This window comes from Platichthys flesus, chromosome 4 (genome assembly GCF_949316205.1).
Source record: "Platichthys flesus chromosome 4, fPlaFle2.1, whole genome shotgun sequence".
Taxonomy (NCBI): Eukaryota; Metazoa; Chordata; class Actinopteri; order Pleuronectiformes; family Pleuronectidae; genus Platichthys; species Platichthys flesus.
In genome coordinates this window covers 22457198-22472725 of record NC_084948.1, presented here as the reverse complement: position 1 = coordinate 22472725, position 15528 = coordinate 22457198, and the positions used below count along the sequence as shown (strand labels likewise).

At 44.5% G+C, this 15528-nt stretch overlaps 1 protein-coding gene across 1 annotated transcript in view; it reads right to left on the bottom strand.

Annotated features, from left to right (window-relative positions):
- Nucleotides 1-6696: 6696 nt before the first annotated feature.
- Nucleotides 6697-15528, bottom strand: part of robo1 (roundabout, axon guidance receptor, homolog 1 (Drosophila)) — a 122363-nt gene continuing 113531 nt past the window's right edge. The window contains exons 23-30 of the mRNA XM_062386367.1: nt 14820-14936; nt 13563-13707; nt 13054-13287; nt 11856-12355; nt 11590-11751; nt 8500-8775; nt 8207-8400; nt 6697-7982 (exon numbers count right to left, since the gene is read on the bottom strand). Coding sequence (XP_062242351.1) covers nt 7968-7982; nt 8207-8400; nt 8500-8775; nt 11590-11751; nt 11856-12355; nt 13054-13287; nt 13563-13707; nt 14820-14936 — 1643 coding nt within the window. The 3' untranslated portion in view covers nt 6697-7967. The remainder of the gene's footprint in view (nt 7983-8206; nt 8401-8499; nt 8776-11589; nt 11752-11855; nt 12356-13053; nt 13288-13562; nt 13708-14819; nt 14937-15528) is intronic.

The window sequence follows — 15528 nt, the reverse complement described above, 5'->3', positions numbered from 1 at the left end:
TGTCTTTAATATGAACGCTTGTATTAAACCATCTGGTTATAAATCAACAAACACGATGATTATAGCATCCGAGGAAAAACCTTGGTGTAAAGTTTTAAATTTTGTTCATTAGCCAGGAACAATCCCATCTGTTTTTTAGCTCAAATATTCTGTAATAATTAATTAATAGCAAATTATGACCAACAATAGTGATTATCTATCATTTTTAGTAATAATCAAGTCAAAATACCAAACATCTACATGTGATAACTTCATATATGTGTCAGTTACAGTTGAGCTTTTGTTAAATTAGCAAAATTTCCACTGGAGCCCGAGCAATAAAAATCCTTATGACACAGAAATGTAACTGAGATTTCCTATTACACATGATTAAAAAAGAAAATGCAAATGTTACCAAATATCTAGAACTTGAGTTTAGAAAATATGGGGGAAAAATTGGCAGAAAATGTTAACGCACATCTTTTGTGCATCATTCAACCTGTTGTCGCTGTTCATTTCGGTGCGTATCGGTAAATGTGCGGCCTGCGTGGCATCAGATCATTTAGTGCCTTGTACACAATCATAAGAGTTTTGAAATCAATCCTGCAGCTGGCAGGAAACCAGTGTAGCGAGGCGAGAACGCCTGTAGCTCATATTGACTGATTTTTATTTGACAGCTGATAAATCATTTTGGCTCTAATTTGCATAGGTAATTTTGTAGGTATTTGTACTTTATCACTAAAGTGTTATAGAGATTAATTTGTATTGTGCTGCCTTTTGCATATAATAGAAGATATTTTAGGAAAATTACTATTTTCTGATGAGTGTTTTTGTTTGTTTTGTGTACTTTTGTCAATTTCTGTTGTCTTTTTCCACTGTTTCCCTTCTGTCCTGTGATTCTAATTTCCCCTGAAGTGAACAATTCCCACATGATACATATATGATTTTTGCTATATTAAACTAAATAGATATTATTGTATCCATAGTGCAAACGTGTCTTTAAAAGTCAATCTCACATGAGAGGTGTTCTCATCATCATTCAGACTTTACCGTGATTTCTGCAGAGTGCAGTGAATCCCGTAATTTCCCTGCGAATCAAAGGGGCCTATACCAGTATTAATAAGTGTAAGCACTTTCATAAAGACCATGACTCATTGGTAATATTAAATGGTTGATGGTGAGTTCAGCTGATGATGCAAAGAGGACAGCAGAGAAAAAAAGCTGAGGTGGGAAGGATCCGAGGAGACGGCCCGCGGAGGCCACATCCCTCTGGGTTAATTGTGCGGACCCCGTCGGCACTAAATAAGGACGGTTAGAACGACTGGCTGAGAGACGAATGGATGAACAAATCACCCAGATTACTTCCCAGTTATTAAAAAAAAAAAAAAATGGTGGATTTGGCCGGCGTCCACCCTCCCTCTCTCATTACATCTGGCAGCGTGGCCACTGACGGCCGTCTCTCTCCGTAACTCATCTCACTTCAATTTCCACGATTTTGGAAAACAAGCACGAGTGTTTATTTAACATGGATTAAGAACAAGTTTTTTTAGTAATGATGTGAAATTGCGACGAGTCAGTCGCAGAGATCATCAAGTGTAAACTGAGTTTTGATTGATGGCGGTGAGGAGGTGGCGTCTGACCTGCAGCTGGAGTGTGAATGGCTGTGGAGAGGTGCTGGTATGCCTTTCACACACCGAGCACCTGTGCCTGGCGGCTTCCTCGCCGGCGTTCTCGAAGCGAAGTGTCGGGCGGCGGTGGCAAGACGAGCCGTCAGACGGTTCACAGCTGTTCCCTTAATTACCTCCTAGTTCTGGAAGGAGGTTAATGAAGCAGATTGGCGATCGGAAAACCAGAGACAGCCTGAATGGGCACAAAAGAAATTAGCTTCTGGATGCTGGGACGGGGCTGAAAGCGGCGGCGGTTGAAATCATTGATTGCATAAAGTGAAACACTGGGGACATAAAGAAAGAGGAAGCTGATGGAGGTGGAGAGGTTGGGGGTGCTCCACAGATTTGTACATGTTTTAGCATTTCCCCCCCCTCTGCACAGTAATTAGGTGTCGTACTGACTTTGGCTCTGAACGTCTGTGAATGTTCTTCCTTCTTAGAAATTGCTCATTTTCTTCTCTCTGTTGAAACTCGGATTAATGCAGAAACAGTGAACCTGATTTGTGCAGGTGCTTTATTTTAAGTGGCTAAAAGAATATTGTTTCTTCAGCTTTCTGCAGTGGACTGGTAGAGACGGTGTGATCTTTTGGGGTGTAAAGATTATCTTAACCTCAAAGCATCATTGTGGGACTTAAGGTATCTTTACATGGAGCCTCATATTCAGATTTTCTAAAATTTGAAATGCTTTAACACCTCAGTTACCATAAACAGGCCATAAAAGATTGAAACAGATCCATTAGCTGCAGAGGGAAAAGTCCTTCTTCTGATTAAACACCCAAATCTATATCTGTTTCTAAAAATTACATATTTGGACGTTTGTTCCCCCAATGAAAATTCCTTCCTGAACTGTAATTGAGATTTAACTCCACAGATAGACTACATCTTTGTCTCATTTAGTATTTGTGCATCCATAAATATTCAAATGAATCAACATTCCTCCTATTTTAAGATGAATTGGTTTCTCTGCAGAGAGTTTGTTTTTTAGTACACACTGGAACTGTAGAGTACTGGATAATAAGTACTGGATGGTAACGCCAGACAATAGATCCGTCTTCTGGGAGCTGATCAAACACATGACAAAGGGATGAGATACAGACGAGAGATGAGATACAGATGAGAGATGAGATCGCCATTACAGAAGACGAATGGATGACATGTTCATCACTTCTGATGGCGACATGCAGCTGCTGGTCTGATTAAATGTGTCAGCACGTGTAAACACCAGACTGTATTAATCACCCCCCACGTACACAGTTGATCCTCCATCTTCAATCAGAATAGAAGAAACACTGTACTTGTAGCTGTTGTTGTTTTCAGCTCAGTGTTGGTATAGTTTGTCACATTTTACATTTCATCCCAGTAACAACATGTCACTTCAGATTTTGGTGCAGATCCAATTGAAAGTCTGAAGAATCTAAATGTGGTTTCAATGTTTTTGGAAAACCAAACGTGTTCTTTAACTGTTAGGTTTTGGTTTATGGACTCTACTGGTGGCCATTCTAGTTAGGGCCCGAGCACTGATCAGAGGTCAGGTGAGACCCTATTGAAATTGTAAGGATTACTATTATTATTATTATTATTCAGGCAAATGAATTGGCTTTTTGAGGGCTTTAACACGCTCAAATTCTTACCCTAACCCTAAGCCTATGACAAGACATGGCTGCATACTCTGAAATTGCTAAATAGAATCATCACATTACATTACATGTGACGCTTTTGTCCAAAGCGACTTACATTTTTAGTACACTCAACATTTATGAGGGGCCATTTAGGGGTTCAGCATCTTGCCAAGGACACTTAGGTATGCAGATGGGAAAGAGTGGGATTCAACCCGGCAACCTTCTTGTTGCAGAACACCCGCTCTATCCCCTAGGCCAAGCTCTCCCCCATCACCACGGCTCTGATGGAGGAAAACATGCCTCGTCCCCCCCAGCTGATCTGATGCTGAGGATGCTGATGACGGTGATGCTGATGCTGAGGACGAAGGTGATGCTGCTGACGATGATGATGATGATGAGGACGGGTTTGCACTGGATGGGATGAAGGTTGGGGGTACATGGAAATCCCCAGTAAGTGGTTCAAACCATTAAATGGTGTGAAAAGAGGGATTGTTTTGATATAGCCAGAACACAATAATCTTTTCTCCAATTGTCAACACCATTGGCCCACATGCCATCAGCTGAGTTCGGCTCATCTTCTCATATTTAGGATGAACCAACACGCCTGACAATTTGGTTCCACTCTCACATGAAAATGCTTTGTTCTTTAAAATGCACAACAATATTTGTCAGTGGGACTTCCTGATATCTTCCTCAACGACGAATGGACACTCATACTGTTCATCCACCGACTGCCCTACCTTACACATGGCATGAGAGTATGATTTTGAAGGTCAGATTGGAAAAACAGCTCAGAGTTAAACATCATCTCAGTTCGCAGGTTTCAGATGCTGTGGTGTTGTGTTACCTCTCTTTCCTGTGGGCATGGATAATTTTGAATGTAACTGTGTTCATGTTATATCTATACAGGCTTAGGTAGTGTTAATAGTGAGGGAGACAAAATACAACATCTTAATAAATGCACCTACTCTTTGTAATTCCACCTCCTCCAGTTTGAATCCTGCTCACATGCCACTACACCTGGGAGCTCCCCCCCCAACCCCCCAGCCCCCAAGCACACAGGTAGAGTAACTGTGAGGACCAGACTAAAGACCCTGCAGCCTCATCCTGCATATTCATGGGGTTGTGGGGGGGCAGCCAGTGGATCCGCTTAATGTCCTTAATCACCTGCATCTCCTCGTGGGGCCTGGACACACCTCCACTCATTAAAATGATGGATGGAGACATAAGGGGGGGGGGGGGGGGGTGCTCTCCCCTGCTCCAAATTTGTCCTTGTTTAGAAAGGTGCTTATTAGAGAACACCTGGGGGGGAATAAAGGTGTGTGGGGGGGGCTCAAATGCTGAGAGAGCTGAGGAGGAGGAGCAGGAGGAGCATGAGGAGTGAGGGGGGTTCATAGACCACAGTTGTCATCACTAAAACATTACTGAATTACACCGATCTGCTTCCAATTTGTCTCTGTCAACAACGAATGCAGCAAAAATGTGGTATGATTCAAATTCCCTTGATGACACGTATTCCCTGCTGAAAATGCAGTTTCCAATTATATGTATAGATTCCAGTATTTTCCCCCTCAAAACCCAAATGACACGTCTTTAAATGGGCTAACCCTTATCAAACGGTGGCAGTCAGTGAGTGTAGAGCACGTGGACTCTCTTGTCGCTCCGTCGACTCGGAGCGGTGGCCCTCCCGAGGCTCCACCGCGTCGCGGCGGGCAGCACTCTTCATTAACTTGTAAAAACAGGACTTCCATTCCAGTTGTGCGAGGCTCGGGAGGGCGAGTGAACGGGAGGAGCCCGACTCTCTTTCTTCATCAACGATGTTTGAATAAGCCTGGACGGACATTAAGGACTCCCATCGGCCCGGTTATTGCCTCTGCGAGGACAAGCAGTTGGCAGGTTAGATGTAATAAACTGGAACAAATGTATCTCGCTCTCCTATTAGGATAAGTCGCCGTCTGGAAGTCGCTCCGCGGGCAGCAATAATATCATCTTCTGATTCCGGGGACATTTTGTTTTGCCGCGTCAGCAGCTTATCTCGCCGGCAATGGTGAGTGATGACAAATAAGATGAGCACCGTCCTCGCTCTCTTACGTAACCTCATCGGAGCCTCCTCACGCCTAATTGGCAGCAATCTAGCCCTGTCAAATCGAATATAATCCCGTCACCATCGGTTTCAGCTCCCCTCCCGTGGCCCCAAATGCCTTTGCTGAATGACATGGGATGCTGATACTGGGAGTAATGGAGAGCGCTAATGGAATTGGCGTTAGGTAATATATCTGAATGGCTACTGTACGGAACAGGAATAGCTGTTTAGACTCCGAGCCGAGGATATTGATAGTTGCCTCCTTGACGCTGCTGCTGAAGTACATCCTGTCCTTTCGGGGGGTGAGGCCGACTCCGATGGTTTCACATTAAAATGCAATAGACGCGCTGACATTGAGCTTTTATTGTGATGCTTTTCAATTATAGCTGTAATAAATATGTCAGTGAGATTAATTTAGCACTTTTATTAATATTTTGTATCCCCGCAAATTTGAGTGTGGCGTACTTTTTCATGTTGGGTGATAACAAATCTGAATCATTACCACCACCAAGGGGATGATGTTTTCACCCTGTGTGTTTGTGTGTTTGTTGGTCACTACGCAAAAAAATACTGAACAGATTTCTACAAAACTGACAATGATGGGACATGGTCTAAAAAAGATCATTAAATGTTGACTCTGAATCCGGCAGATCCACGATCAGTTTTTCATTTCCTTTAATGTTGTGAATTGGCGCTTTGTGACATTTTTACCCGAGGGAATAATTTATGGATCTTGTTAAAATAAAGCTGTCGTGTTTAGTAGAATGATGAGTGTGTGAAATTCCGTTGCAGCTTGATTGAACTTAATGGGACTGTTGGACCTGGGTGGTGGTAAGTGCTCAATACCATTTTAGATCTAACAACGAATTAATGGATTCTTTGATCAAAATCTGATATAATAGGTCAAAGAAGGATACGGTAGTTTAATAAAATGTTTATATATTGCCAATATAAGTAATATTAACATTAACTAGATGGTTTATTACTGACGTTTAATCATAGGCTTATGCTATTGGAGACATCACAAGAACATGTGATTAAATGTCATGGCTTAAACATGTATAGTAACAGGCTAATAGCTGGTGTCACAGAACCTTGACAAACCAATCAGATCTATCTATCCATGCATAAGAAAAGTACTTTTTCAAAATTGAAACTTTAAAAGATTTGTATCTTCAGTAAGAATTCATTACAGAGAGGGCAGGGAAAGGGTCAAATATGAAATCACAACAACGATGCAGGGTTTATATGGAATTTGTTGCAGGGGAATAAAATCCAGAAGAAGACACCACTTCATTCCAAATGAAAATGTTGACAAATGACGAGAGGAGCGTGAATAGTTTGAACTTTTTATTAATCATTTTTTTTGTAGTTCTTTTTCCTTTTTTGCTTTACGAAACAAATGTTTGCAGATGTTCTATGAATAAACAACAGCACCTTTCTTCTCAAAGACAGGGAGGCGACTGCTCCTGCCTTCTCGAGAAAAGAGACCCTTCTTGTCCAATAACAACCTCTCCAGGTTCCCAAAGTGACTCTTTATTTCCTGTATTTGAAATTCATTTAAGTGCATTAGTAGACGACGTAACCATTTCCATTAATGTGCAATAGCTGAGTTTATGGTCAATGCGAAAAAAGATATTTACATTGCAGCTATGACTCACATTAACTGTCTGTTTTTTGTTTTTTTTTCACTGGAGCTAGCGTCAGAACCGGAGAGGGAGACAATCAAAATGAAAGGAGTCTCCTTTCAAGCACAGCCTTCGTAAACAGCAACCGTTACCTACATCATTATCATCACCATCATCAGGATTAACTAGACTCTCTTGTCGTACCTGTTTTCCTCCAGTAAGACAAAAAGGTTAATAGATAGAATGGTTTAAAATAAAGTTTAGTGATTGTGCTTTTAAAACCAAAGTAAAACAAAATGACAAACGTTGACGACAACACGAAACATAACAGTGCATTACAAAAACAACAAAAAAAGAAAAGAGAGAGAGAGAAAAAAAAAAAAGAATAATCCCAAAGTGGCACTTTCTTGGGGGGGGGCAGCTAAATAATATTGCAATTTACAACATGAATGGAAATGATAAAATAATATTTATATTTACTGGCATAATAAAATTAGAATTCGCAAAAAAACAAAGGAAGACAAATTCGAGGTACCACAGTGGGTAAAACAAGAGGACATCATGTATACACGTATATTTACAGTCCACCTCTATTTGTATTACAGTAACATGTGACTGTTATGGGCTCTGCAAAGTTCTTGTCAAGCCGAGTCATGTCAATGTCTGGAGTCAGATTTCACTCCATATTGCATTGGAATTAAAACATAAATATACTACTGCGTATTTTTGTTTTTGAATGCACCGTTCTTCTATCTTCACACACGCTCGCCTTTTTTTTTTTTGTCAAATGGACATAGAAAATGAATAGTTAGAAAAAAAACAAAAAAAAACATAGGTCTGATTTCCAGATGTAAAGAAACACTACTGATGTACAGTATGACGGCAGCAAACATGATGGTGAAATACTGAGATATTTAAAAATGTAAGAGAAACAATGGTGCTTCACTCTTGGAAAAATCAGGACAGCTCCTCCTCTTGTCTCTGTGGATCTTCAGCTTTCTGCCATCTGGGGGAAAAAACACACAAACAAACATTTTGCTCAGCATCCATCTGTCAAAACTAGAGACTGGACTGAACAATCTGCCAATATTTGTGTTTATGTCACTGGATTAGAATAAAGGAAACGTAAAAAAAAGTACAAAAAAAGGATAATAAACTATCAATATTTCCATTTTCAAACTTCCAAGTATCAATACTGACTAGTGGTGAGATCTGGTGATATTTTTGTACCTCTAGCTCTTCATCTCCTGGTTGTAAGGCCCCCGTGGTGATGAGGCCCATGTCTGCTTGGTTCCTGCGGCCTCCCTCTCCTCTCCGCCGGCCCCCTGAGCCCCGAGAGGACATGGAGCTGGAGGAGCTCGGGTCTCGGGTGCTGTTGACTGTGGGGAACTGGGGTCTGTTGTAGGGCAGAATGTCCTCTGGACCTGGGGGGGGGGCGGAGGAGCATGTTAAAGAGAATTGAGACTGGCGTGATCACAAGTAGTGCACGTGTCACTGAAGGATTCCTCCACATGTTGCCCTACCTGCATGTTGGCGTGCCTTGCCGGCAGTGCTACTCTCGTGTCTATTCCCTTTCTCTCCGTGAGAAGTCTTCTGTCTCTCCTGAGCCTCCTTGCGTTCAGAGGAGCTGGTTCTGTGGTCCGAGCCCTCTCGGGGCCGGTAGCCTCCCGTCGCTCCTCGCTTGTCTCGACCCTCGCCTGTTTTGGGGGACACCACCCCCCGGCCCTCCAGCGCTGCCTTGGAGGGATGTGTGGGGGACTTGAGCCCTGCTGGAGGAGGGATGGGAGGAGGGGGGAGATCTGAAGGATAAACACAGGGAGAAAAAGCAAATGAGCCACTGACATGAAAAAACTGGTTTAGATGATTGCACAAGACTCAGGGCCGAGAATCTGTGTACTTCTGAAACTTCAGTGTGTATCATCTGCCTCTCAACTGTCTCACACCTGCAAGGTGACACACAAACACAGCTGCAGTGTGTGCACATGCACTTATATCTGCACCCAGGGACACAGTAAACAGAGCAGATAGCATGAGACAGCCCTAATCTGGCCGCGGCGCTAGGAGATGGGGAGTGTGAAGAGGACGAGGGGAGCGTGATGGTCAGCAGCTGGGTCTCTGACCCGCTCCCCTTTCCCCTGTTGATGAATCAATGCTGCTCTTCTCTGAGCCATTAGTCACATGAGGCCAACCAGTGGGCGGCCGGGTCTCCCACACATCACAGACGTCTAAACAAAACGCAGAGGGGGAACTCTCGGGCCTGTGATTTGATGGCTCTAACCTGCAGGAGGGTTTTGTCGGCACCCAGACCGATAATCCACATTGGATTAAAACGTTAATAAAGATAATTACCATTCCGTGCATCCCAATGGATACTTTGTACTTTTTAAGATTGTACAAGAATCAAAGCTTTGATATAACCTTTTTTTTAATTCAAGTGTTTTAACACATGAAGGGGTAATGAGGCAGGTGATCTCATTGCTCCTGTCTTGTTGGCGGAATCAGGTACCTTCAATACACTGTTCTCATTATCCTCCACCTCTGTCCACTCCTGAATACAAAAGGGAGCCAGTCAATATCATACAGCAGAGAGGCGTCTGCAGTTTTTTAATATCTCTCTTGCCTCCTGAGTCCTGGCTCAGTCAGAGTCCGATCAATGCCACAGTCTGTGAGATATAGCCCACTGCGAGGGAGGAGCAGGGCGCCTGGGAGATTTATGAGGAAATATCATGGAGGACAGAGCTCGGCTCTGAAAAGTGTCTCTGGATTTGCCAGCGAGAGTTTATCGGAGGGCGTGGTGGTTAATTGGGCGGACAAGGCCAAGACAGATGAGGAGATAGGAAAGGGTTAAGTTCAGAGAGGGGGTAGGAGACAAAGGCATCACAGTCAAACCCAATATGAGTCGGGGGGGGGACGGGGGGACACAACTTGTGTTTTTCTACATCCACTGTGTAAACGTATGAAATGATTATAGGTCAAAGTGGGGTAAGAGGTAAGGAAGGGGGCTGATCCCAGTGCTCATGTGTTTTCCTGCCTTTTTATTGCAGTCTTTATGTACTATAATGACACTGCCTGCATAGAGCGCCCAGTGTGGAGTAATTGGAAAGGTAGAGCGACATAAAACAAACAATATAAATACACATTACATTACGTTGTGTGGGTGGCAAACATCTGGGCTTTCCTTTGTTTTCCATCCTCCTTTACATTTCATTAAATCACCTTCTCACCTATCACCTCAGCACGGGCCCTGCAGACCACAGACAGGGCCGGTTGGGTGGGGGGTGGAGAGGGAGAGATGGGGGGGGGGGAGGCAATAACCTCCAAATGAAAAACAATCCATTCAGATCAAATGCAATCAGCAGGAGAACTGATGGACAGACAGAGCTGCGGAGCTGTCAGTCCGCCCCCTCGCTGCTCGAACAAAGACGGAGGAGCAGGGAGAAGAGCGGAGAGGGATGGAGATCACTCCAGAGGGAGGGGCAGCGGATGGGGAAGAAGCCAGGGTATAAGGATGATGGCAGGAGGTGGGGGGGTTTGGGGGAAGGGGGGGTGTTGGATTTTCTGCTGTGATATAGCTGGTCTGGCTCCGAGTGAGCTGGATATTAAATCTCCCTGTCAAGTGCTTCCAAGCCTCAAGGACACCTGACAGAAAGAGGAGAGCCAGCTCCGGGACTGCACACGCTGCACAGCAGAGTGAGGGTGCACACAACGCACACAACCCACACAACCCACACAACACACACATAGATACATAGAGGAAAGATAAAAGAAAGAAGGGGTTTGTGCTGTAAAAAAAGATGATGCAATAGAAAAGTAAATTGCTCTTTTACTTAAGCTCTCCTATCTGTGTGCAGCTGCTCTGGTATTTAGCCCCTGTTTGGTTTATGTCCGGCCCCTGCCGAGTAAAAGGTGGCACTCCAGAATGAGCCAGAGCACCTGGATCAATTTCATTAGTGGCTAGAGTGGAGAGACATCCCAGTGTCAGCACTGCGGAGCCGGGCAGCGCTCCCCAGAGACAGACCCCCCCCCTCCACTCCCCCCTCCACTCCTGCCCACCACTCGCCCGATCTGTTCAGCAGCGCCACAGATTAGGAGTGAAGCCACGTATGCATGTGCATGAAACACATGAAAGAAGATGATTAAACCTCTGGCTCGCGAGCACAGCAGTGCTCCAGCGCATTACAGTAAACTGCATTTTTCACTTTCATTTCTGGAGAGGGAATAGAGGGAGAGCCACTGATACAAACCGGCCATCTGTGTTCTACAGCTGACCCACTACTGCGGCTACTCTGTCAGGGTGTTGGCTGCAGTGAGTCATTCCCATCTTTTACAGACCAGTGGGTTCAAAGCTGAATACTCACAGTCTCAGTAATAATTGTTTTAGGTCTACTGTGCATATTTACACAAACACAGTTGTGGTTTATCTTTAGTTTGTGTACACATATAGCCTCTAGGAAACCAGAGCTTTAGCTAAAACACATTGAAAACACATATTGGGCTTCATATTCATTATTTGGTTAGGAGCCTACAACCGAAGGATATTTTAAAAATAATGTCTTTTATTGTGAAAATCATTTTGATAAAGGTTTGTTTTAATAATCCGGACATGTGTGTACCTTCATTGTAGGGGTCACGTCTCTGGTTGCCTGGATGGACTGCAGGATGCTGTTTCTGCTTTTTAGGAGGCCTCCTGTGAACCGCTGCCATGCTCATGTTACTGTCTGTGGACACCGGGCTGCCTGGACGGTGGCCTGATGGGTTTATTTGGTATTTTCGTGCTGAAAGAGAAAAACAGAGATATATTTAGGTATTTTTCCATTCCTCGAAAAAAATCCCCTGCAATAACATTTCTCTTGGATGTGGCCGTCATTATTAGACCTACCTGAAGCTCCTCCAACCTCCTGGCCATGTGTGTTGGGGTACTTGGCCACTCGGACGCCTGAATACTCTGCAGCTGCAGCGACCGCCTGGGCAAAGTCAGCATCAGTGAAGAAGGATCCGTCTGAAGAGCTGACTGCACTAGACCTCCCCGAAGAGACATTATCCTCTTCAGAGGCCGAGCCCCATCCGTTGATCATAGAGCCGGTCACTGAACTCTCTAGGTCGCCCATGCTGGACGCCGGCGTCTGTTCGAGCCCCCGTAGCAGCAGCCTTCGCGGGTGCATTTGGGGGTGGTGAGGGTGTGTTTGTGTGTGGGGGTGGGTGTGGTGGTAGTGCATCTTGGCCACCTCTGCATCTGTATCGTCCCCCTCCTCCTCTTCCTCCAGTATGTCGTCCTCCTCCATGCCGTCCGTGTCCAAGGCCAACGGGCTGCAGTTGTACCCATATGTGTGTGAAGGGGAGAGGGGTCTTTGAGGCGCGGGGGGGCTTACACCACGGCGCCTGTTAGAAGATGGAAACTTGTCAGTATATAGAATATTTTCATCAAATTACACGCAAAGTAAAATTCCCCTGCCTATTATTATGAGTAGGTGCTGGTACTTTGTATTCATTTTTAAATATTTGGACATTACATTCAAAATTTGAGGTTTTACAGATCTGTTACAGGGAAATTTGTCCCATAAATTAACCTTTAAGAAACCAGAAATGCCAACAATGATGTGAATGTGATGGTTTTCTATTATCTTTACAGCTATACAGCTTAATACAGCTTCTTCTGGCAGCTCCTTCCTGAATTTATGATGATGTGTTTTTTCCCTTATGTGCTAACAAGGATGAACAGTTCCTGCTCACAGCTCTATTAACACGCAACAGTAATAATATATCTTTGACAAAAAAAACATTGAATGGATGAAATTCAGCCTGGGACGTATGACTTCTTTCCAACAACTTTCAAATTGCTGCAGGTTGATTTTCGTGCTGCACTGAAATGAAGGGAGACTAATGGCTCCCAGTGAGGTAACAAATCAAGAGTAGATATGCTTTTGAAAAATGGCCGACAGAATATACAGAATTTGGAATTAATGGGCTAAAACTAAAGAATGTATGAATTTCATTCAGAGACATTGATTCTCTGTGAGGATTTAAAGCAACGCTCATCTCCCGCTACGTGTTTTTTTTTTGTATCCTGGCAGATGTACCTGCGTTCGTGGCTGTCGGCCGCGTCCTGGAGCATCGGCCGCATCTCCTCCTGGGGCGAGGGGGTGAGCGTGGCCGTGGACTGGTGGCTGTAAGACACGGCGGCGGGGGAAGATGCCGCCCCTCGGATGGGAGGAGTGGGGCCCCTCTCCATCTCCTCTTCCTCCTCCTCCAGCTCGTGGGGCTGCAGGTACATGTGCGAGGGGGGCATGGGGCACTGCATGTCTGGGTCACAGCTGCCAACAGAGAGAAACAAGCCTCGTTACCGTCACATCACTCCCAGAAAAACATGGATGTTTGTACATTGAAGCCAGAAAAACATGCACTTAATATTCATGCCATCCTTCTATCATGAACCTAGCACTGGTAGATTGAGCACCCTTGGGGTAAATACATGTAGTGAATGCAAGAAACTGGAGGAAAAGGCTGGAAGAGTGAATGAGCATGTAGAGATAGTGCTACACGCCTGTCAGGTTGTCTGTGTCTTTCGGCCGGCGCTGACATGCCCCACCTTTCTTCCATCGGTAAAGAGTACTCCTCCATGCTCCGACTGGGGGCTGGGTTAGCAGGGGGAGGGGGCAGCAGGTCAGCCCAGTTCATTGTGCTCTGTTTGGGTAGTTTGGGGGTGCGCATTCCCTTCTTCTGGCCCTGGCTGCCTGCTCCGAGAGAATGGGAAAAAAAGAAAAGCATCCATCCGTCACAGCACACCTACACACGTACACAATACCTGCCTCTGGAAAACACATCAATTATTAATGTCGAAGGAAATCTCAAGTTAATGAGCGAGGATATGACAGCTGATAAAACGCTTTAACAGGACCGGCTGACAAAGAATGGATTTTTTTTTACACAATAGAGTGCTGAGGCTAATGCAACACTCCACTTTATGCAAGTGTGCACACAAACCTCGAGGTTATTAGATGGAAACACTACAAAACACAGTCGTTTCCATACTGTGGTGTTAACCAGTACGATGGGAGAAGGTAGGAAGGGAGCAGCAGAGAGGGATCTAATTAATACCAAACTATTAGGATGGTGAACCAATGAGCTGTGAGGTGCAGCGAGCACTAAAGGCTTCTCCTTAATGGCTTGAACTTCAAATGCAATATCAGAATGGATACATGGCATTAAGGTGGCAGCGTTGCATGCCGTCCGCAATGTGTTATCGTTTGTCCTTGTCCACAGACAGACATTGAGGCCCTGATGAAATTACGCTGCTCCATACCGGAATTAAAGTAAAGCCAATTAACAAAGCAATGCAAAATAAGCAAGGACAAACAGAAATATAACAGTAAGCAGGAAAAACAAAACAAAACAGGAAGCTGCTTTTATCTAATTTGCTTTAAACATCCCTTGGATGACATTGCACCCGGGAAACAAAAGGCACAATCGAATGTCTAGCATGGGGCTGGTGCCTTTGTTTGAAGGCATTGTTGTCAGTTTCCTCCTCTCTTTATTCTGCAATTTTCCACTTTCTGAAGGAATCCCCCTTTCAATTTCTCCTCAAACCAGGCTGACATGGAAATTAATCACATTACCATTTTAAAGCAGGCATTATTAGCGTCTCAAAGTGATTTATGGCTTCTGAGGAAAACTGGGATTCTCCAAATGGAGCTGCAGGGATGTATGCGATTATATAGTTCAACAACAACAATAAGCTGGGAAAATACCCTGCCAGTTTGGTTTAGAGGAGCGAAACAATAAAGAGATACTTCTAACAGCTAAAAGGAGAATGAGTCCTTAGATGTGCATTTTCTTTGGTTCTTACCGGAGGTACTACTGCTGCCTCGGTCGGAGCTGTTGTAGGAGCCCCCAGTGTGGCTGTCATGGGTCTGGTTGTAGGGGATGGTGGCCGGCATAGGACTGTCTCCTCCTCTGTAGCGGTCTGATGGTGGGAACGGTGGAGCGCATGGTTAGTGTGGCCCCAGGGACACATCTCACAAACACTCAAGCAAAGCAACCGCTCACTACTTGGTAATGAAACAAGGAAATTAAGAGCTGCATTCGAGTTGCAGCACAAAAAATCATTTCACGGTGGAGAAATATGGAAATATGTATACCATGAAATGACATTACACCGAGCACAGTGCCACAGATGAAAAGAGCCATGCAGTTAATGCTTTGTAACTTCCAGGTGAGTATGAGAACACATGCAAACATCTGCACAGAAATCTCAAAACTATCACACCACATGTGGCAGATCCAACGAGGCGATGATAGCTTTGTTCCAAGCATCTAAAGACCCGAATAAACCTTCACACCTGCCTCCACCACAACACAACCCAGACACGACAGCGATTCAAGCGCGGCAAAGATTATACATGATTGCAAGAAGGGGTGATGGGGGGGGTTAGATGAATGCCGAACAGACGGGCAGAAAGAAAGAGTGATGATGCTTGTGTTGATTTGAAAAAGGAGCGAGACAGAACCAAGGAGAAATAGGAGCATGAGACTCTTCTACAGGTTTCCACAGTGAG